General features: G+C 40.2%; 1 protein-coding gene across 2 annotated transcripts; it reads left to right on the plus strand.

The window, feature by feature from the left end:
* The first annotated feature begins 8193 nt into the window (after positions 1 to 8193).
* Positions 8194 to 21851, plus strand: LOC124290614 (uncharacterized protein PB18E9.04c-like). 2 transcript variants are annotated; one of them, XM_046727380.1, is made up of 4 exons: positions 8194 to 8476; positions 16666 to 16857; positions 17855 to 19438; positions 20274 to 21851. In XM_046727380.1, exons 2-4 carry the CDS (start codon positions 16668 to 16670, stop codon positions 20504 to 20506), a joined length of 2007 nt encoding a protein of 668 aa, XP_046583336.1. In that variant the 5' UTR covers positions 8194 to 8476; positions 16666 to 16667; the 3' UTR covers positions 20507 to 21851. The 2 variants fall into 2 exon arrangements, with proteins under 2 accessions (XP_046583336.1, XP_046583337.1); XM_046727381.1 differs by having other exon boundaries at positions 8195 to 8476; positions 17855 to 19360.
* The last annotated feature ends 2791 nt before the right edge of the window (positions 21852 to 24642 follow it).

Raw genomic sequence — 24642 nt, forward strand, 5'->3', positions numbered from 1 at the left:
TGCAAGCCTAATTGTGAGGATATCAAAAGCATTTGCTGTTTCCCGCAACACAACTGTTGTCCCTGTTGAACATCAATAATCTGTATCAGCCTTACATCCAGTTGTTGATGGATAATGGATGATTTTACCAAAGATTGTGCTGCTGATAGTAGTAAGGTGGTGTTGTTATGGTAACCATGTGCACGTTTCTAAACATTTCTGTTGGAGATTTCTATAGACTAAACAAATTGAGAAAATCTCTTATTGATTACATGCTCAAATTGGAGACGGAAAGAAGGACCCATGTGATATTTTTATACTGTGGGCAAGTCCTGCTTTGTCCATCTTCTTGTGGTCTGCCTGGTTGTTGTCCAGGTATAAGCTTTTACAGAAGGAAACATCCTCCTGACACTACAAGGTATATGGAGAACTTTATATGCATGATAAAAACTAGGGTGTCTTTAAGGAAAAACTTCTGCAATGGCATTATTATTTGTCCATAATGTAGGTGAGCTGCAGAACCTTGTGTTATTGTGGGTTTCACAGACAACATGGAACATGGTGTGACCAAGTATAAACTTAGCTGGACAGTTTGTTGTTGTTTACACCTGAAAGATGAGATATGTTTTCAGTGAAACTGCCTTCATCTGAGATACTTGTTCACAAGCTCTAATCTCAGATTCTTGTCCACAAGCTCTAATCTCAGATTCTTGTTCACAAGCTCTAATCTCAGATTCTTGTTCACAAGCTCTAATCCCAGATGCTTGTTCACAAGATCTAATCTCAGATTCATGTCCACAAGCTCTAATCTCAGATTCTTGTTTACGAGCTCTAATCTCAGATTCTTGTCGACAAGCTCTAATCTCAGATTCTTGTTCACAAGCTCTAATCCCAGATTCTTGTTCACAAGCTCTAATCTCAGATTCTTGTGTTCACAAGCTCTAATCTAATCAGATTCTTGTCCACAAGCTCTAATCTCATGCCTGTTCACAAGCTCTAATCTCAGATTCTTGCTCTAATCTCAGATTCTTGTCCACAAGCTCTAATCTCAGATTCTTGTTCACAAGCTCTAATCTCAGATTCATGTCCACAAGCTCTAATCTCAGATTCTTGTTTCACGAGCTCTAATCTCAGATTCTTGTCTACAAGCTCTAATCTCAGATTCTTGTTCACAAGCTCTAATCCCAGATTCCTGTTCACAAGCTCTAATCCCAGATTCTTGTCCACAAGCTCTAATCTCATGCCTGTTCACAAGCTCTAATCCCAGATGCTTGTTCACAAGGGCTAATCTCAGCTTCTTGTCCACAAGCTCTAATCTCAGATTCTTGTTCACGAGCGGTAATGCCAGATTCTTGTTCACAAGCTCTAATCTCAGATTCTTGTTTTCAAGTTCTAATCTCAGATTCTTGTTCACAAGCTCTAATCACAGATGCTTGTCCACAAGCTTCCATCCCATAGTCACAAAGCCTCAGGTGCTAGGTACAAACGATTTCTGTGTCATATCAAGTACATTACTCTTGTTATATTTATCTTCAAGACATATTGTATATTATCAGATGAATATTATTCATATTTATTTACATCTAAGTAGCATAAAATAATTATATTTACAAATTATGTTTCTGGTTGTGATGTAGCCATGATTGTCTATTAGTTGTAAACCCTTACCTTGTTGTTATCTACCAAGTTCAGAGTATACTTTTGGTGTATAAAATCTTGTTAGCAGACATTATGTCTATTAACGTCTTCAGCCAAAGATGTTAATGTTAAATTGTCACCAAGGTAGTGAGGATCAGTAATAAGTAAAAACATATTTTAAAAAGCTAATAAGGCCAGACCAATTATGTTTCTTGTTTTACGGATTTTTGTCCTCAGAAAACCGAAAGGCAGGAGGGAAAAAAATATAAATAAAATCACCAGTCAAAGTAATGTTTCTTCTAAATACTAAAGCTATTTTGCTTTTGGCAATTTATGAAGTGTATATGGGGCAAAAAAACAATCTGGAACAAATTTCTTGTAAGTTACATTTTTGGCCAATATGATCATTAGCATTTTATTTTATGAACGGGAAAATTAACATTTATTTTTTTCTTATTCTTGAAGAAATATGACCAGTGGATCCGTAAAACAAGAAATAAAATTAGTCTGGCCTAAGTAATCAATTTCTTCATCACAGTTGAAGCAGGAGTTCAGTGGAGGTTCAAGAATATAGAACACCGTCAGCAAATCATTGCTTGATGACATTTTGGGAAACAACCAACAAACAGTTAGCATCAAATACTTGATAATGGTTTAAAAATCTACACCCAGAGATTCAAAATCAGTTGATTGATAGCATCCAGACATAGAACATCACTTGGTTCACAATGGTTTTAGAGTCTGCATCCAAATGTTTCACCTTCCTTGACAAGGGTGTCAGGCTCTTAACTGAAACATTTAAACCCACAATTCTAACAGAGAAGTTGATCACTGCACTACCTTATCATAAGTTGCATATGCTATTTCTAAAACTATCATTCCTCATGATATATTTCTTTTTGTGATAAAGATATTTACTTATAAACTGTTTACTTAGGCTTGAGATGAGTTGATCATTGCACTCAGATGCTTCTGTTTTCATTATCAATTATTTTCACATGTTCTTTTGATCATGTTCATTTGCATTTGATTTTATTCGCCAGTTTGTTTTGTTTTATACTGTTGTCATCAGTTTCCTTTACACTGATAATGCTCTTCTCTGTGTTACTCATATCAAATGTTTAGTCATTCTTGTCATGATGATATTTTGTTGAATATACTATTTTGTTACAGTATTCATCATTATTATACATTCTAGCAATTACCTTAAAACTAAAGCCAACACTTAATAGCTGTAAGACATACAGTAACTATCCTTAATAAAGAAAACATATATTTGTTTCACGTGCTTGATTTGAAACTATTGAGCATTTCTCTAAATCAAAATTTGTATTCATCCTGGGGATTCAGTTGGTGGAAATTACTAAAACAATCATTGAACTTTTCTCTAAATCAAAATTTGTGTTTTTCCTGAGCATTCAGTTCATGGAAATTACATCTAATTTGGAAATATAATGTTAAAACAACCTTTCTGTGTTTACATAATCGTTGATATTTTATGCCCCTAAACTCTGCATTATGATTGTTTTGGCTAAAATTATTTTGGTAAACTATTCAAGTCCAAACAATTGAAGTGCCTCTCCATTTAATGCCAGAAAAATCTTTGGTAACTTGTGGACTTTCTAGGAATGTATTCCAAGACAGAAAAGGCTTAGTTATTATTGTTTGAATAATATCAAATTAGTTTGTTTTGTATTTTTATGAAGCCCATTTATGGTGTCCCCCACCGTGCTATTGCTGGAATATTGCTAAAAGCGGCGTAAAACCCAACTCACTCACTCACTCATTTGTATTTTTAAATAACCCCCCAAAAAGTTCTTGAATTTAAGTCAGAACAAGATTAATTAGCACTGAATAACAAATGTTTAACTGCTGATAAATATTTGTAGTTTATGCAATTCATTATCACTCAGTCTACTCAACCCGACTTCAGGTACCAGTCTGTTTGCACACAATAATATTATATTTTTTAGAAAACATATTGTTATGTTATACACTTTTAAGGAAGTCAATAAATGTTTTTACAAAGTTTTAAGTGATTGTGTTGTTATGTTTATGAAGAATTGTTGAAGAACTCAGAGGATTCTCAGCTGTGACCAATCATGGAGATACAGAAATAATACATCCTGCGATAACATGTTTGTTAGTTTGGTTGGACTGACTGACTGACTGACTGAGTTTACTTTTACGCCGCTTTTAGCAATATTCCAGCAATATCACGGCGGCGGACACCAGAAATGGGCTTAACATAGTTTGGTTGGAACAGGTGCTGGTCACAAAGCAATGAAGATAACTTACTTATAGTCGTTCATATCCATCTCCCAGTTGCCTAGATAGATACTCATGCTGTTGAGGGGCGGTGGGGTAGCCTAGTGGTTAAGGCGTTCGCTCGTCACGCCGAAGACCCGGCTTCCAATCCCAACATGGGTACAATGTGTGAAGCCCATTTCTGGTGTCCCCCGCCGTGATATTGCTGGAATATTGCTAAAAGCGGCGTAAAACCAAACTCACTCACTCACTCATGCTGTTGATAATTGGATTATCTGGTCCAGACTCTAATATTTACAGACCTCCCCCATATAGCTGGAATATTGATGTGGCGTAAAACAACAAACAATCATGTAGATCTAGCTTGGGACATGGTGCAGTTAGTTTCACAACAGGTTGTACTCCCGGGAATGATTTACTGATATACCACGACAGCTGTAAGATGAATACTCCACTCAGACCCAGTATACCACCCCACGCCAACCAGGCCTTGTTTCAGATCCTTAGCGCCAGACAGGGAAACAACAAGGACAGATATTTAAGGTGTTTTCATATAACATGGTGGATGTCAAACCACTCACCCCGCTCTCAAGGCACACGCCCTATCCACTACCCAATGCAGGTGAGGAATTGACGACTGAACCAACTACTCCCAGTGTTCAAGTTATATTTGTAAAGTTGACTAGGAAGGATGTACTACTATAAGAATAGATTTGTTAGTCCCCTTTAAGATTGGTCTCTATGATGTGCCCGGAGGATTCCCAATATAAGGGATGCCTTACTCTGTCAAACAGGGACAGACACTTTCACTAGTCCAAGACTAGTGAAAATCTAAAGGGACTAACTATCTTCAAAAATCAAGTTACTAGTATTTTAAACAGCCGCCGGTCCATAATGAGCTTGGGACGACTGTCACAGAGCTGCATCCTATGGGCATAACAGGTCCGGGTTAGAATTGATCTTCAGTAACCCATGCTTGTCCTAAGAGGCGACTAACGGGATCGGGTGGTCAGGCTCCTTGACTTGGTTGACACATGTCATCGGTTCCCAATTGCGCAGATCGATGCTCATGCTGTTGATCACTGGATTGTTTGGTCCAGACTCGATTATTTACAGACTACCGCCACATAGCTGGAATATTGCTGAGTGCGGTGTAAAACTTAACTCACTCAATGCAAGGAATACACTAACTCGGATCTGAGACAACTGTGTTAGAGAAGAGCACAGAGGGTTCACCAGAAACCTATGATTGTTCGGTTCGGTTCGAATCCCAGTTCGTTGAAGCAACAGTGATGGTCAAGTATACACAAATGTACAGGTGAACCATTAGCTACAGATTATTTATATAATAAATACACTGTTATGTTCTAATTGCTACACATTTAGGGATGTTTGATCGTAAAAATGCATTTAATTTTATTATTTATTTGCTCAGCAATGATTCATGGTAAATTGTAGTATTTCAATAGTACAGGCAAAGAGACTCATGACAATGTTGCAGTCTTACAAACCATTCCTGGTACCAGATGTTCGATGTTAAAGCGTCCGCTCGTCACGCCGAAGACCCGGGTTCGAATCCCCACATGGGCACAATGTGTGAAGCCCATTTCTGGTGTTCCCCGCCGCGATATTGCTGGAATATTGCTAAAAGCGGCGTAAAACCATACTCACTCACTCATGAAGATGAAAACAGTCCTTTACGTCATATCAACCTAATTCTACAACTGTTGTTTCAACGTCAACGAGTCAATCAACGAGTAGTAGTAACATATATCGTACAATTCATAAACTAAACCATAGTGTCATATTTAGAAACTAAGTCATAGCGACCTGTCATGGCTGGCCTGGAATAACACATACTAAATCATTTACCTCATTTAAATCCTGTTTTCAAGTCCAAAAAAAGTCAAAGTTAATATTTCATTTTCATTTCCTGTTACAATTCTTAAAGTTTTTGCCGAACATTATGAAACATAGATCATCCTAAGCGTTGGCAAAACGAACGTAAAAGTGTAGGTTAAATATGTTGCCAGCGGTATCTCCTGACATGGGAGCAATCCAACCTCGGGACAGTCTATGTGTGGTCAACATGCAGTCTAACACGAAACTGAAATTACTCGACTTTGGTCAATCAGCACTATCAAATCACTACGATCACTGAACATTCGGTACCAAATCCGTTTTAGCCAAATTAAATCATGAGGTAACCCAGTTGTACATTGAAAGCACAACATGTTTATATCTTACACACAACATGTTAAAGCGTTATATCTGACATCCCCACATGGGTACAATGTATCCCCGCCGTGATGTTGCTGAAATATTGCTAAAACGTTCAGTCATCAGTCTTACCGTATCAGCTGCAAGGCCGATAACGTTCATGATACCGTGGTAACATATGCTACTGAAAAGAAGTTAAAGGTCCCCCGTTCTGTGAAAAAGGGGTGAAAGTACACCGCTTCTTTCATGCTGCAGTAGTTGGTCTGTCATGGCTGTGATAGATTAGCTACACCAGTATGATATAATCGAGTGTCTTTGACGTCATTTGTGTAATGTGTGTATAGGTACAGGGACGTGTAAACAAGATCATTTCTCAGAATTTAGCGCGGTAGGAATACATCTAACTGCATGAGGTCTGTGGTGAGATTGGTTTCTGCCGAGCAATTATTACCCGAGATGAAGTTCCGCAGGAATCAGATTTCAAGAGGTATTAAGTGCTATATTACATACATATATATGACAACACATGACAGGAATTGACAGCTCCGTGCATCCACACCTACAACGATATCATTTTCACATCGAGGTCCCAGTATCTTGACGCAGACAGACGTCACGATGTTAATTCTATTTCAAACGCTGTTTCAGAACCATTCAGTGTCAAAGTCAGTATGAACAAACACCGCGCTAGTCGACGTTTCAGCGCTTAGCCTCATGACTGCCTCAGACATGGGACGGCAGTCGCATATTTTGATATTATGCCAATAAGAGGATTATATTTCTTTATTTGAATGTTGGTGGATCTATTTTGTGGGATTAATGCCAAACGTTTTAACTGGCTGATGCACACATAAACACGACACATTACCCGAGGCTGGAGGCAACATATGAACTTCACAAGTTCATAGATATTTCATATTTAATAGTTCCCCTGTGGCTTTGATGACACTCGTTTGATAGTGGCAGTGGTCGAGATGTAGCACATTGAAATTTGTGTTGTTCAAAATGCATAAAGGATCAGCTTTTTTCCTAGAAAGGGCTGACTTCTGAAAGGAAAATCATGTCTGTCTTCATTTGTCTCTTGTCGAATAGGTCATAGGTCAACTTAATTACTCATTTTGGTAATTAAGCTCTATTTCTGTGTAAATATGTAGTTGTTTTCACTTAGCTACCCTACGGTTTGTTGGTTGGTTGGTTCACACTCAGCAATACTCCAGCTGTGTGACGGCCGGCCGTTAATGTACCAATGTTGACCACATATTGCAGCAACTGGAATGCAACCAAGTCAGCGAGCCTGACCACCCGATCCCCTCAGTCGCCTCTTACGACAAGCATGGGTTGCTGAAGATCATTTCCAACCTGATCTTCACTGGCTGGTTGCCCTACCGAATTCCTGACTCTATCATATCATGTCCATTTCGCCAGGTTATAGAAGATGCGTTTCGCATGCCAATAATAAGGTAGCCTATATTTGCAATGACGTGATGCTACACGGGCACATTTAGATAAAACCCTGTTTCAATGTTTGTAATCAATAATTTTTCATCGTAAATAAAACTCTACTGATTTTCTCGTTACATTTTGTGTTTAATTATCATATCGATATGAATTAAGGGCAGCCTGTGGTTAAAGCGTTCTCTTGTCAAGCCGAAGGCCTGGGTTCGATTCCCCACTTGGTACCATCTGTGAAACCATTTCTGCTGGCACTCACATTGATATTGCTGGAATATTACCGAAAGCTATACTCGCTATGTTGATATGAATGGCGTAAATTATGTAGAACATTTGTCTATGGGAATGACTGTAATAGGCGAGTAAGCCTTAATATGTGTTGGGAATACCGCCCTATCTATGTGAATTATTATCGCATGTGGAGGTATCTCTGGTTATTTAGTACAGTTTGACGAGCCCCTATCGATCTGTTGATGTAGATTCTTGTTACCGGGCGGGTTGTTCTAACACGATTCCTTTCACTGCGATAAGTCGTTTTGACTCCTGACCCCCAGATAGCAGACGACAGGTACGAGAGTGAGTAACTCAGGTGAAGGGGGCGCCACGTCACGAGCTTGCAGCAGACGACAAATCGATTTCATCCCATCAGTCATTGCGGTGAAGTTGGTGACAGCTGGGAAAAGTTCGATCCAAACTTTTCAGTAGTTTCATATAATGAGTGTGTTTTCCACTATCGTCACCGTCCTGTGGAGGGATATCCACCGCCATTTTCACTCCGATTGAGAAAGAGAAGGAGTGAACCTAACCGAACTAACACTATTTCTTATTTCTGGAAAGTACACCGAGAGGCTATCACCTGTCGGTTCTACGGCCACACTTGGACTCTTCTCCATCGCTCGGGGATCAGACACGCTTTGAGGTAACGACACTACTATTGACGCGTTGCATGTTTATAATATAAATCTATATACTGACAAATCGAATATACTCCGTGCTTTACTTAAATACATTTATACTAGTGTATGTCACAGACATATGTTTTTATACTGGTATATACATGACAAAGTCAGTATAATGTTATGATGGAATAATCAAGAGGTAAATGACTGAATAGATTAACCAGTATAGAGTGTGATGAGAATAAACTTTTGATATATCTATACATTAATAGTAAGACTGTCGGGAAACAGAAAGTATATGCGTGGAAATTGGATTTGATCAACCATAACAAAGGTATTGAAAATGTTAATATATCAAGCTGAAAACAGTCGGCGAAACATTGTAAACTAAAAGTTGGAAACACAACTCTGATACCCGGGTCAAATTCATCACCATTTCTCAGGTGAGGTGTGAGAATAGGTTAACACTGGATTACAGAATACAATGACATGAGAATCGGTAAAGACTTCATTATAGAACACAAACATGTGAGAATCTGTGAACACTGGATTGCAGAAAGCAAACATACATGCATAGGTATTAATGTAAGAATAACTTTCGCATAATAATAACATAACACAAAGTAAACGTGTTTGGAAAAGAAGACCAACATTAGCCATGTACAGCGATATACCATTGGATAAATATAGTAAGGTCAATCTAACCGATGTCCAATTCAGTATAGCTGCTCAAAGGGGTATTGTATTTCAAGCCTATTAAATAATGTAATCGTAAACATGTAAGACTGTTCAAAAATACTTAAAGTCGTTAAGTCTTAGTGTGTGCAATTTCTGAGTGTTATAGCCCTCCGTGTCAAACGATGTACTCCGCCGATGTACGGACATGATAACATTGATGGATGGCATTCTTCCGCTAATAACAATGTAATATGACATCATAGCTCATTCCACACCTGTAGGTCACATGACCGTCTGTGCTGTAACGGTGTGTAACACATGGGGTTACAGGGCCTGTCTGCGACATTAATATCTATACGCCACTTGGGTATCTGCCCTTTAGAAATATAATCAATATACTTGTGGGGGGTAATGTTTTTTCCAGTTAATATGTGCACCGCATGTGCACATTTGAGAAAAGTATGGATTAAAATGAAATATAAATGTTACATTTAAAGAACATGATTGAATAAGGATAAATTGGAAACGTCAATTTATATAGTTACAAAATAATGTTGAGTTATTGCTATGAAAATAATCAGACTTTTTCAGGTGGCTTGCAACTATCGCTTTGCTGTACACGACAAAATAAATATGGATAAATGAGTGAAAAGAACTTCAATAGAATTTTAAAGAATCTAAGGACCTCAAGGTTGTGATTCGTGTAGCCTAAAAACGAAACCTATATTTCATGAGAAGAATTAACAGTTTTGGTGAACGATTTGCTCATGTTAAATTATCAGAGGAAGTGTGGGGTAGCCGAATGGTTGAAGCCTTCACTCGTCAAGCTGACAGTCCGGGTTCGATTCCTCACGTGGGAAGATGGTATTGCGCTCATTTTCTGGTGTCCTCAATGGAATTATTGTCTGTCCAAATATATTTCCCATTTACACAAGTAAATCTGCCAAGTAATATACTGATATTTAACGATTTTCACCATATCCCGTGAGACACTAAATACCCTTATCATTCCTTCCCCTTTGTGATCTTGAGTAACCCATGCTTGTTGTTAGAGGCGACTAACAGGATCAGGTGGTCAGGCTCGTCGACTTGGTTGACACATGTCATCGTATCCCAATTGCGTAGATCGATGCTCGTGCTGTTTATATATGGATTGTGTGGTCCAGACTCGATTATTTACAGACCGCTGCCATATAGCTGGAATATTGCTGAGTGCGGCATAAAACTAAACTAAGCTCACTCACTCACTCACCCACTCACTTACTCACTCCTCTTTGTTTCCCTATCAAATATTATAACACAACTTACGATTTATCGTATGTGTTTTGTTTGGATACGTACATTTGAGGAATACTGTCTGTCCTTCATTGCATACTCCTTTTTAAATTATATAAACAGCCGAATCAGCATAAAGACATCTATATAGTTTGCCTGTATATTTTAAAAACCAAAGTTTGTTTCTGATAAAGATTTAGCAATTTATTCTCTTATAGCTCAGGCGTTTCATAATGGATATCAAGGTATGTTCTTCTCTAGAAGAGAAGGGAATTCCTCAGTAGTACAGGTTCTATGGCGTAGAGATACAAGAATGATGAAGGGATGGGGATGTAAACCCACTGTAATAGTGGACATTAAGTTGTTACCCTCGGTAAACTGGCAATCCTGTCAGGCTCCATTCGTGTCAGTCAAGCTCATACTAGATGATTAGGTTTGATAGTAGTTTTCAATATTTCAGTTATAGGGTGTAGTTTGATACAAGAGGAAGGCCAGAAGGCACGTGGGTCGTAGATGTGTACTGCGTCTCTGGCACATGCGAGTAGGGTCGTGAGTTCACAAGTCAAGGTTCCTAATAAATCTAGGATTCAAACCCTCGATCCTGCCACGCCTTAGAAATGTCCTCGCCTTAGTCTATTAAGCCACCCCTGTCCCACAAAATGGTGATCCCTCTTTAACTGATCATGACGTGCTTGTAGAGATTACAGAGGTTATCATAGGCGGATCCAGTGGGGGGCGCAGGGGTGCGCATACCCCTTTTGTGCTGAAAGTTTGTTAAATGACCATTGAAACTCGGGGAAAATGAAGTGTGCACCCTCCTTTTCTCAATAGCGTGCAGACCCTCCACCCTCCACCCCCACCTTCTCAAAAAGATGTATCCGCCCCTGGTTATGAACGTTCCACGATCAATGGAAACTGCAGCGAAAGGGCCTTGTGTGCATGTGAGAATATCTGTTGTACTGAACATATTCATATCTACATACATATGTATTCCTATTTCTACCAAATTGTACCGTTTATTGTCAGAATTGCATCACCTCAGGATTACTACTGTTCAAAGCGACTGAACCCCCAAAATATATTAAATATTGAATTATTAAAGCTTTTGATATAACAACCAGCTATTTCAGCATTCCGTTATAGTGCTAAAGTTGAAAACAAATTGTTTGAGCATTTCTTGTTTATACGATTCATTCGAATATATACTTTCCCTATTTAATAATTTAATTTACAATACAAAAAGAGCATTGAATAAAATGATTTGTTTTGACAAAAAGCTTTCACAGGTTGACAATGAGACAGGCACCTGTTGTCCTGTGATGTAGAGAGTTCTTTGTAATGTATCGTGTCATTGTGGGGACTATCAGAGGATATATTACATGTAATTACTAGTGATCACACACATTGCACATGGCCTGAACTACAGCTGAACTTTTAATAAACAATGACACTTGTTTATTATGTGCCGTACCTGTGTTATTTACTGAAAAACTCTTTGCTGGAATATTGGACTTTCAGTGACCCATCCATATAATGGTATTCCTTTGCTTTCTTGACGCTCTGTTATTTCTACTACTGATTGGAAACAACGTTTGGGGGTGTTGCATCAATGTAATCCTGTTAAAGAGGTACTGCGTGATAAAGGATATTATTAGTGTTACAAAGACGTTTGGTAATTTCACTGCGTTGCAAATGTTAAGTTTTCTGTGTTATAAAACGATCAATGATCTGCGTCATCAAGGGTTAACTTTGAGTGGTGTAGTAAAGCAGGTGGGTCACAGAGTGTAATACCGCTTTGATCAGTAGTTACATCACGATATGGCAGCTTAATATCAGAGGAATTCCAGAAGTAATGCATAACGCACTTTTATTTGTATACCACTTAGGTGAAATCCACGAACTATGTGATGAGGCATGTACGTAGTGTTACTGAGTGGAGTGTGTCCTGAAGCATATATACGTAGCCTAAGTGTGTCATGAGTGAGTGAGTGAGTTTGGTTTTACGCGGCTTGTAGCAATTTACCAGCAATATCACAGCGGAGGACACCAGAAATGGGCTTTACACATTCTACCCAAGTGGGGAATCGAACCCGGCGAACGCTTTAACCATTAGGCTACCCCACCGTCCCGTCAGTATTTCATGTAGCATATACTTAGTGTAAGTGTGTCATGGAGCATAATATGCATAGTGTTACTGTGTTGTAAAGCACATACGTTGTGTAGCTGTGTCGTGAAACACATACGTTGTGTAGCTGTGTTGTGAAGCACATACGTTGTGTAACTGTGTGATGAAGAACATACGTAGTGTAACTGTGTGATGAAGAATATACGTAGTGTAACTGTGTGATGAAGAATATACGTAGTGTAACTGTGTGGTGGAGAATATACGTCGTGTAACTGTGTGATGAAGAATATACGAAGTGTAACTGTGTGATGAAGAATATACGTCGTGTAACTGTGTGATGAAGAATATACGTAGTGTAACTGTGTGATGAAGAACATACGTAGTGTAACTGTCTAATGAAGAATATACGTATTGTAACTGTGTGATGAAGAATATACGAAATGTAACTGTGTCATGAAAAATATACGTCGTGTAACTGTGTGATGAAGAATATACGTAGTGTAACTGTGCGATGAAGAATATACGTCATGTAACTGTGTGGTGAAGAATATACGTACTGTAACTGTGTGATTAAGAATATACGTACTGTAACTGTTTTGTGAAGCACATACGTCATGTAACTGTGTTGTGAAGCACATACGTACTGTAACTGTGTTGTGAAGCACATACGTAGTGTAACTGTGTTGTGAAACATATACGAAGTGAAACTGTGTTGGTGGAAGACATACGTATAACGTGTTGTGAAGCACATACGTGTAACTGTGTGTGATGAAGAATATACGTAGTGTAACTGTGTTGTGAAGAAATATACATAGTGTAACTGTGTTGTGAAGCATACGTATTGTAACTGTGTTGTGAAGCACATACGTACTGTAACTGTGTCATGAAGGACATACGTACTGTAACTGTCATGAAAGACATACGTAGTGTAATTGTGTTGTGAAGCACATACGTACTGTAACTGTGTTGTGAAGCACATACGTACTGTAACTGTGTTGTGAAGCACATACGTACTGTAACTGTGTTGTGAAGCACATACGTACTGTAACTGTGTTGTGAAGCACATACGTACTGTAACTGTGTTATGAAGCACATACGTAGTGTAACTGTGTTGTGAAGCACATACGTACTGTAAGTGTGTTGTGAAGCACATACGTAGTGTAACTGTGTTGTCAAGCACATACGTTGTGTAACTGTGTTGTGAAGCACAGACGTTCTGTAGCTGTGTCATGAAGGACGTACGTACTGTAACTGTGGTATAAGGAATATATAGTTTACCTGCAAGAACTACTATAATTAGGGCTCAGCATATATTCAGTAAGTTTGATCTAGCATATAGACATATTTAATGTATCCTGGAAAAAAATAAGTTATGAGTGTAACTGTGTCATTAAGTATAGAATCAGTGCAACTGAGTGATAAATTATATCCTGAGTCTAACTGTGTCAATAGGATATACGAGGTGTAACTGTGGTATAACACATTACGTAACCGTGTCATTAGGCATTTATTCAAATAAACGATAGAGCATGAAATATCTTAAACTGTTGCTGAATGATACGTGTGGGTGTGTGAGCGAGTGATATAATGCTGTGCTGTTTTTTCGGCCCCGTCAGCTGTCTTGCTATTAAGAGCATTGTAACCAGTAGGGTGTTGGCGAACAAACCAGCAAGGATCCACACCGTACTGGTAAGATGGCAAACAATCAAATAATACTTTGGGACAACCTTAAGCGGATGAAGGCACTCCATTATGAGTCACTCAGTCTGAGACCATTACAAAAACATTTGTCTATCTAAGCATCAGTCTGTCGTGAAGATCCGGGTTAGAATTGGTCTTCACAAGCTCATGCTTGCCGTAAGAGGCGACTAAAGGGATGGGGTGGTTAGGCCCGCTGACTTGCTGACGTATCCCAGTTGAGCAGATCGATGCTCATGATGTCAGTCACCTTATTGTCTGGTCCAGATCGCCGACATGTTAACAACAAAGCCAACAGACAACCTACGTGTCTATTGGTATGTACAATGTATTATGTCTGATAAAGTCCATATTGTGATGCATTGGCGAATGTAGCTGTGAGGTAGAGGACATTAGTCGTGTAACTGCACATACATTATACGACTGGACGATTAAGGATAGATTGATGCTCACAGTGTGTTGGTAATATCAATATAGTGTCAAGGTATAATCAAACAAAATTGCAGTGTAAAACGCTCATCGTGCTATGGTTTCAATTCTTCTGTTTCCAGTGAAACTTCGATTTGCGCATGAGTTGTTTGACATTGGGTAAAAACATTAAGTTTTGATTGATAGATGTAAAGATTGAAAAATATAAGGAAACGACACGAGGGGAGCGATTTCAGGGTACAGACGTTATTGCTTTCAGGGTTAGCGATTTCCGATGTACATTTACGTGTTCTGGTAGAAGGAAATCATTAGACATGGCGCCATCTGGCGGTAACACATGCTGGCTGCATACCGCTAGTGACGACAACATGGGAGGGAGGGAGATCAATGAGCCGTGTGACATGTCGGGGAGAACTGTGAACCAAACACGATGTACAGCTAGGGACATTTGTCCATGTTACACATGCATAGATAACAAAGACTAAAGATAGGACTGTTGTCGTGTCCTACCCTACCCCTACAATTGGAGACAAAAACTTTTATAGATACAAACTGTTCTTTTTTCTGTGTAAAGTTTTTCCATTGTGAGTTAAGTTTTGAGTCACATCGGCAGTATTTCAGCCATATCGCGAATCTTCTATTTATGACGTTTCAGGGCTATTCTTGCTTATTCATCACGTGAATACAAGTACTGTGTTAATATACAAAGACTATTTACATGTTTACAAATTGATTAATTTTCTTTGATGTATATCGAGTTAGGTCATCGAGCACTGAAAGTTCGCATGCCATTAGATGTAGATGCCATGCAGATGTACTAGATATGTTGAAGAGTTATTTAATGTATATGTGTTTGAAGGTAAAGTCTGCAATAGTACAGTTTTAAGACGTGGTGTACACATGGAATTAGTAACTGACAGCATCGATCTACGCAATTGGAATTCGATTAACATAAGAACCGGTGCGGACTACCGACTCATTTGGTCGCGTCTTATTTCCTTGCTAAGGACTCAATTCCCAAACCATCCAGGAATCAGGGTCTGCGTCTACTCAAGGCTGGTGTATAACTGAGACTGTGGTGTAATGATTGGTTAAGTGTCTGAGGATACAGGGGGCACAGTGATACCTTTAGTTGCCTTCCAGGGTAGATATCTACAATCAGTTTCAATTCGGCTAATATTTGACTGACCCATTCTCTTCCCACAGAGGTTACTTGTCATATCTTCCTACGAACCTCTGTTCTAATACGGCCCTTTCATGGTGCGAGTGTTCAGGATTCGTGATTGGTTGCAATCAGATTTAGTTGTGCAATCAGCGACGTTGTATGCTTCGGGAAAACTAGAACCTCTCCACTTGCGCGATGCGCAAACATTTCTTCTAGACAGAACTCAGTCATGTAATGGCGGATCAATGGCGTCTCCATCGCCCTCGTTGACAACGGACAAGCTAGCCAATAAATGTCTTGTGTGTCACATCAACATAAGTCCCCGGCAGAGGAGAGATATTTCTAGCCCCATATTTGCTTGCATTAGTCAAGTTGGATCTAAGTCGATGTAACACGTTTTCTGATTGGATAGAAAGAAGGGAGATAATTCGTGTTGCGATTTTTGCCGCTAGGGATTTTACGAGAACGGGGAAATATGGCCATATTAGAACAGAGGTTCGTAGGAAGATATGACAAGTAACCTCTGTGGGAAGAGAATGTGGCTGACCCTGTTGTCAAAGACGCCGCGGTTCGACTTGAAAGGGACTGCGGGCTCACACTCACAGCGTGAAATATTGATGTCTTCAACCTCACGTAATAATAACCGCAAAGCGTTCGTAGCGTTACGAGCTATCGTAAATCCATAGTATATTTGAGGTTTACGAATGTACCACTTGCTACGAACACTTTGTGGATCGGGCCCAAGGATATATGAGTTTGAAAAGGAGTGGTGCTCACTTTCTTCCAGGTATATAATTTTACAATATCTATACATTCATGTACGTGTCTCATGTTTTCAGCCATGCCGACTCTCGCCTTGTTTGGTCTGATGTGTATACTTGGCGCAGTGGCGTCCGACGATTCTGGAGAATGCTCGGGAGACCTTGTGACGGGATTCAGTGCTCGCCAAGGCGGGGAGGGGATCCACACAGAGCTGCAAACTGTACGGGCGGAATGTCCGATAAAATGCGGCTCGATATGCTGTAACACAGGTACCCACATCTACCCATTACAACCCAACTTGCTACTTACACGATTTAAAGCCAATATATTTGGACCGAATCAGCCAGTCATTCGGCAAGAATGGACTTGATGGGGAGTATTGGTAAACACTACCAGGCTTCCATGTGCGATTCCGTCTTAGAACTTATGCGGAGCCTTTGCTCGTCGTAAAGATGACCAATAGGTTAGATGGTCAGTCTGGGTGATTGCTTATCATCATACCCGTAAGTTGTTGCTAACAATGTCAATCACTGCATTGTCTGGTCCAGGGCCCCGTTTCACAAAGCTCTCGTAGCGCTACGACTATCGTAAGTCAATGTTACAGCATAGGAGGTACGAATGCTACGATATCTTAGGCTTACGAGAGCTTTGTGAAACTGGGTCCAGAATGGATCACTCACAAGCTCCCGTCATAAAGTTGAAATATTGCTGAATTCGGCGTTAAACAAACATTGCCTGAAAACTCCACAAGACCCTTCAGTTAGTTCACTAACACAACTGCTGGAATGCTTAGTCTTGCACCAAGTCAGGCGACTTTAGTGGCCAGGCTATGTGTGTTTGAACTAATTGCTTGCCATCGTAGTCTTGGAGTGGTTAGTAGATTATGTTTTAAGTCACAGCTTGCATGGCATGGTCCAGCCTGAATGCTTGCAGACTGCTTGAATGTTGTTGACTGCTATTACACATAATTCTTATGATTTAAGGAAGGACAACAATATATGGATGAACGACTACAGTGGGAGCGACGTTTCGGTGTATGTTCTAACACCGTTATCAAGCAGGTGATCAGTGATGACGGTGTTAGAACCAACTCGGAAACGTCACTCCCACTGTAATAAAGAAGTTGTTCATTCATATATTGTTATCCTTCACTAGCTCTCCAACTTTTAAATGCCTCTCAAAGAAGTTATTATAATTATTTACTCGAGAAGAGGTGTATGATTGTACCAAGATGTCGTCTATTCTGATCATATCTTCTGCTTCCAGAGGGCTGTAACATCGCAGTGTACGACAACGCCACCACAGAAGGAACTCCAAACTGCCGTCTGCTTACATGCAACCCTCTAGAAGCCTGCATTGGTTTTATTGAAGAGACAGATACCACTTTTGTGGTACTAGTCACAAAAAAACTTGCTCGTAAAAAGCGAGCAGCACCTGATGCAGGAAATCCCCAAGGTTTCCCTCCACTCAGTGGAAAAGATCCTTCTGGAATTACACCTAACACATCCGCACCTGGAGCGGGTACCTCACCAGCTGGGAGTAATACCACGACTGTATCATCACAGGCAAATAACAGTTCCAGTGTTCCTGTGTCGGGTAATAACACTGCTACCACGACCGCTGGTGCAACATCTAGTAAAGCAGACGAAAACGCGCCGAACGGAAATGTTTCACCATCCGCAGCGCCTCCTTCTCCAGGTGAAGGTCAGGGGACTCTGATAAGCGGTAACGGCACATTAAATCAGTCGAACCCTGTACCACAAGGCAATATCACACAGAATGTAAGTAGCGACTCGACTAATACAATGCAGGACAAGTCGACAGGCGTTGAGATTGACGGTGCTGGGGTGATAGGGAACAGCGTTCCATCTCCCCCTCCCGGGGGTAACGCCACGGCTTTGAACAGTACCTTATCTCCATCACTCTCAGGGAAACAGGACCTGGCGAGTGCTGCTGGAGCAGTTCCTTCTTCTGCCCCGACTCCTCCGCCTCCCGGTGGCCAGGTAGGCGGCGTCCCTGGTGAAAATGTCTCAAGTAACGCCACGTTATCTCCTCCTCTTTCTGCAATACAGGATAAGGACAAAGGAGTGCCCATTGCAGATGATTCAAAACTTTCTGGGGGATCCTTCCCCACCCCACCCCCTCTTGGTCAATCGGGTAGCACTACTATTAGGACGCCACCACCCCCTTCTCCAGCCACCCCGCCTTTCCCCACTTCTCCCGAGACGCCCGCTGCCGCACCAACTATCAGCAGTGGAACTACTCCTTTCCCTACACCCCCTCCTCTTGGAAACAAAAACCAGACGACGTATCCAACTCCCCCACCACCTTCAACGACGACATCATCTACAACAACAAGTGGTCCTACTACATCACCGCAGTCACCGCAGTCGCCGACGACAACTCAGGGGCCTACTACGTCGCCAACAGCAACGTCACAATCTACATCTACAACAACAACACAAACTACAATAACGCCACCAAAACGTTTGACAACGGTGTCCACAACAAAGAACCCATCGTCGGAGACAACTGCTACAACAACAATAGGCCAGTCAACAACAACATCATCCACAACCACGGCTTCCACGCAGGGCACATCGCCAGCAGCTACAACTCTAAGTTTAGCCACGGAGCAAACAACAATACAATCCACAACACCGTTGGAGACACCAGCACAAACATCGTCCCCCACGACACAAACTACGCCAAACGACGTCGGCTCAACTACATTTTCACCGACAACGACATCAGCGACAGCGAACCCACAAGGTAATGCTAGTGATGCGGAAATTGTAGAGGCAGAAGAGATGCTAGCAGGCGCAATACTAGAACAAGAAACAAATATCTGTAAGTTACAAACAGTTCGAAAGAGTCATAGAATATTCATACAAACAGGATTCCATAGATAACGACAGTGTTCCTTAATACATTTTCGTGTGTTTCCTGTCCTCATACTTTCTGTAAGAGCAGAATAACATTGGCTCAAGGCTCGATCATCGTCAAACCTTGGCTGCCATTATAATCGTTAATATAGAGGAGTGGGAAGTAAGAGAACTCTTGGCCAATTCTTCATGCCACAGAACTCTTTTGATCATAAACATTCATCAAAATCAGTGTGTTATATAAGCTAATGATTTATTCAAGTATTGAAACAATGAGTTAGTAGAAATGCTTAACTTAAAGCGCTTCTTGGGATAATATCATTGAATTACAGTTATTGCTTGTACTCACTTAACCTGCAAACCAGTAAAGGGCATCAAGTCTAAAACAGTACAATATCCACTCAAGGTATAGCCTGTATAAAATTACTTACTTTTTATGTTCATCTTGTGAGGATTATTTGCATTTGTAAGTGTAATACATACACTTTATCCAAAATTGTCGTCGTTTGTACTATCGGCGATTACAACATATTGTATATATACTCATGCTTATAATGGTTGTCACCCCCTTCAATTTTTTTAATTTGAGAGAGGGTGTGGGGTATGGGTGTGAGGTGTGTGGGGGGTTGGGGTGGGAAGGGTTTGACAACCATTATTGGCATGAGTATATATTCCGATCTTCTGAGTCAAAATATTCTTCAGGTTTATATTTAAGCGGAGCGTGGTACCATCTCATTACTGTTAGACTAACTATGTATCAGGGTCGCAGAATAATCAGCGTTTATGTGTTACTGTTTCAGTATCGAAAGAAACTCCTGACTCCAATGGCGGGAACGGAACGCTAAGCCAATCAGCGTCGACCGCTCAAGCAGACTCAGGGCACTTGATGGTTGTTGTTCTTGCATCGGCGTTGTCCATTGGTCTGTTCATCTTCCTTGTGGTGATTATTATTGTTGGGAAGCGAGTGTTCGAGAGCTGGCAGCGACGCCATTACTCCCGGGTGGACTACCTAGTGAATGGGATGTACAACTGACGGCGTGACTTAGAAATTGTGACACCGAAATTCATTCTATCATGTGCAATCAATTCATTTCTTCATGATCTTTGTCAAAAGTCAGCGTTTCTGTGGAAAATGGAATGCGTTCCCATCATGTTTCCATGGCAACGTTTTTAAGTCACTGACATTTGACGTCACCATATGTACTGAATGAGTTTGACTGATGATATCTGGTGAATATAGACGAAGTGTTCTGTATATAGGCTTGGAAGCTGTTGTTGTTGCTGCTGATGCTGCTGTTGTTGATGCTGTATCATATGCTCGAACAACACATGTCCCTACCTGACTGACGGCAGTCACCGGCCTGTACTTAAAAGTAATCCCACATCCTCCGTCCTCTCAACACACGACAACAAATTCGGCATCTGTGTCAACAGCAACATCAAGCGAATGCATGTTTGCGTCCGTTCGAATTGTAAAATCTCGTGATGTATTTTCATTCACAAGGGCTTGTAACACGAAACCCATAGCACCAAGGTATGTATTGTTATCAAAGGTGTCTCAGCACAACGTAAAACCCCGTCAGCGACACTGTATACCTTCATGAGGTGGTATTTGGTTCGTGTGTGTTCTTGCATTCCCTTTGTCAATCTCAGTTGTTACTAATCAGAATCTCAAAGACGGTGACTTTGCCTTCAAAGGGGTACAGTTCAAGCGGTGTAAGGACGTCTCTTCATCCATTCATGTCACTAATCAAATTTAGTGAACAAATTAGTATATATTCAAGCCAAATTAAACATAATCTGCATATCATTACCGTATGTAGATAGACAAGTATTACAATTGCCTTGAGATAAAATCACATTGATAGGGATGTCATTTATTGTATGCATAGGCGGATCCAGAGAGGGGTGGGGGGTGCCAGGGGTGCGCACTCCCCCTTTTGCCCTGAAAGTTGACCATTGAAACTCTGGTGAAAATGAAGTGTGCACCCTCCCTTTTCTCAATAGTGTGAACCCCCCCTTTCTCAGAAAGCTGTATCCGCCCCTGGTTTGGGGTAAGGGTTTTATCTCATGTACACATCTCTTCGAGGTACTTTGGCTGCTGACCAATCTTAAACCGCTTAGCATAAGACCCTTGATGATGTCATACATAGCACCTGTGAATTCGTGTGATAGCGAAGATGCGTGCATTGTTTTGGGTAAATTTAAATCGATTGAACAATAAACAATATTCTATTATATCGTCACACATTGTTGAATAGATGACTATAGTAACATTGTCCATCTCACGGGTAGGGAAACACGTAAACGAAGTGGTACGAACGTTGTCAGTGCGGGTAGTTACCGAGTACTGGAATAAAGGTTTTGAACAAACCGAATGTTCCCATTGGTTTTCATTGGTTGTAGAAATCTTAACTCTAATATAGTGCGTTTAGCTCAATGCGGACCGATGAATTGCAATCTAACTCAAAAACTAATAAACATAAAATACTCAATGAAACACTGATCATAATGAAAACGTCAGACCAACTCTGAGAGGTGTTTGCAGAATTTATGTCCTAAAAATAAAAAAGTTGTTTAACAAACTATCATTAAAATATCGACACAGTTCACTATTTGTTACGAGAGAAGAGTGCAGAGAAAGGGACAGCCGGTTGTGCGAGAAAGGATGGAGACGGCACAGCACAGGTTAATGAATCAATAACTTTGTCGGCATTTGTGCACGTGCTTCTCGAACACCTGGCTGTCCCTTTCTCTGCACTCCTCCCTCGTAACAAATAGTGAACTGTGTCGATATTTTAATGATAGTTTGTTAAACAACTTTTTTTATTTTTAGGACATAAATTCTGCAAACACCTCTCAGAGTTGGTCTGACGTTTTCATTATGATCAGTGTTTCATTGAGTATTTTATGTTTATAAGTTATCGAGTTAGATTGCAATTCATCGGTCCGCTTTTGAGCCAAACGGACTTATAGCCGTCATTAGATTTGCCAAATGTTATGCTGATTTAAAACATGAACATACATGAAACTGATTGTTTGTTGTTTAACGCCGCACTCAGCAATTTGCTGACGGTGGTCTGTAAATAAGCGAGTCTTGACCAGACATTCCAATGACTGAAATCATAACCATCGATCTACACAATTTGGGGTATCTCACCTGACATGTCTGAGGGTGAGTAATACGTTTTGAGTATTACAGAGAAAGATTAAACCTTGAGAAATTAAAATTATTTTATTTACAATATTTATACACTTTTCCCAACCTCTAATGACCATGGGTGAATTTTAAGATTCGTTGACGTCCTTTTCCTGACTTTGCAAAAAACATTATCCACAGATGTTATGACGTCGTTCGAGTCAAACATGGTTCCGACAATGGCTTTCTTTGTGTTTGGGAAGTTCAAATGAAGTCTGACAGGACCTAGATCATATGGAGGTTCAGCTCATTTACATGATCATAAATAATCTCCAGGATCCGATTCAACTGCATCATAAGCATCTGGTCATGAATCACTGTCGCCACTGTCTGGTGATACCAGGTATTCTAGCAATGGTATCCTGTCACACCGGTGCCATCTGTCACAAGGGCAGGTCAAGTGTTCACCCAAAAGAAATATAAAGTCAAAAGAGGGAGTCAACGCGATCCCAAAACACATCCACATTTTTTATGATTGTTTGGACTGAGAATGGTAAACACTCGCTGCAAAATGCTTTATGGACCAGCTTCAAACAGAGTCTGAATGTCAGGAGACATGTTATGAAAGGTGCGTTCATAATTAGGAGTAACAGCTTTTGCAACCCACCTTGGTTATACTTTATTTATTGATGACTTTTCTGTGATAATGGAGCTTAGTGGGAAGTGCGTGCTCAACAAGCAGTTTGTCGCTCAGTCATACACCGGTTGGTCTTCAAATGTTGGATTCTCTTCCAGGGAAAGGGATCTCCCTGGCAACTCTGCTGCCCACTTTTGCATTGGAAAGGGCATTCTTGTTAGTGATCTATTCATACCTTTATGAAGGTGTTATACGTTTTCTGCAAGTATTTGATCACTATATGCCTTCCAAGTCTGTGTATTGCCTCAAAGTCACAGACCCCAGGTTATTTGTCTGAACAACACGTGCGGTGGGGTAGCCTAGTGGTTAAAACGTTCGCTCGTCACGCCGAAAACCCGGGTTCGATTTCCGAAGCCCATTTCAGGTAACCACAGTTGTGATATTGCTGTATTATTGCTCAAGGCGGCGTAAAACCTCACACACTCACTCACATCGGAACAATTTGCGCAACTGACTACAATGTATGTTGTTTTGGTGGATTTTATCTCTATAACATAACGTCCACACAAAAAAATTACAATATTACACAGTTCATTCTGAGGTTCGGCTCTATCAATAAACCCACATATATAAAATATTCTTCTTATCTGAATCAGGATTATCAATTAGTATTGGCTTAGGAAAACATTTACACATTAGTAATAACGCTTATGTAATTCAATATATTTTTATTCAACAAGAATGTACATAAAAATCAAACGATTTTGAGTCTGAATATATAATGCATATGTACATATCACATCAACGATATAGATATACTGTATAGATAATACCAGTGAGAAATAAAATATGCTCATTGAATATCTTTCTCACAGATTGCGATGAGCTTATCAAATATAAGGGTGAATATAACCGCCACAGGGTACTTGCACGATCATTGTCAAGCTGTACCTGTAGGATAGAAGGAACGAGTGACATGTTTGTCGTATTTATGGTACACGACTTGCATACGCTAATGTCTGATTTCCATTTTAAATATTTAACAATACAAAAAGAATTTGTATGTATTCCAGTAACTAATACATAGTTCCATAAACCCACTTTGGTGCTTCTCGGAAATGCTTTGGTTGTAAAGCACGTCCAATGTTCCACTAATGAACCGGAGTTATTCGTTGTTTTCTTTTGTACTAGCTCTGATAAACGTATATTTATTTAACAAGAAAACACTTTCACAAGCTTCTGTGTATATGTACTGGACAAGTAGCATGCAAATTACAGAAAACTCACTTAGAAGGCCTTTTGCTTGAGGCTGTTATGAGAAAAGTATGAAAGTCGTGATGGAAGACAAAACAGTGAATACTGGCGTATTCCACGTTAGCACATGCATCACAAT

Source organism: Haliotis rubra, unplaced genomic scaffold (genome assembly GCF_003918875.1).
Source record: "Haliotis rubra isolate DU_JTF1 unplaced genomic scaffold, ASM391887v1 Scf47, whole genome shotgun sequence".
Taxonomy (NCBI): domain Eukaryota; kingdom Metazoa; phylum Mollusca; class Gastropoda; order Lepetellida; family Haliotidae; genus Haliotis; species Haliotis rubra.

Excerpts from the sequence above, each read along its gene's own strand:
- LOC124290614 (XM_046727380.1), top strand. The coding sequence starts at position 16,668 with ATGCCGACTCTCGCCTTGTTTGGTCTGATGTGTATACTTGGCGCAGTG. Across the intron at positions 16,858-17,854 it reads CTCGATATGCTGTAACACAG|AGGGCTGTAACATCGCAGTG; the intron begins GTACCCACATCT and ends TTCTGCTTCCAG. Across the intron at positions 19,439-20,273 it reads AGAACAAGAAACAAATATCT|TATCGAAAGAAACTCCTGAC; the intron begins GTAAGTTACAAA and ends TTACTGTTTCAG.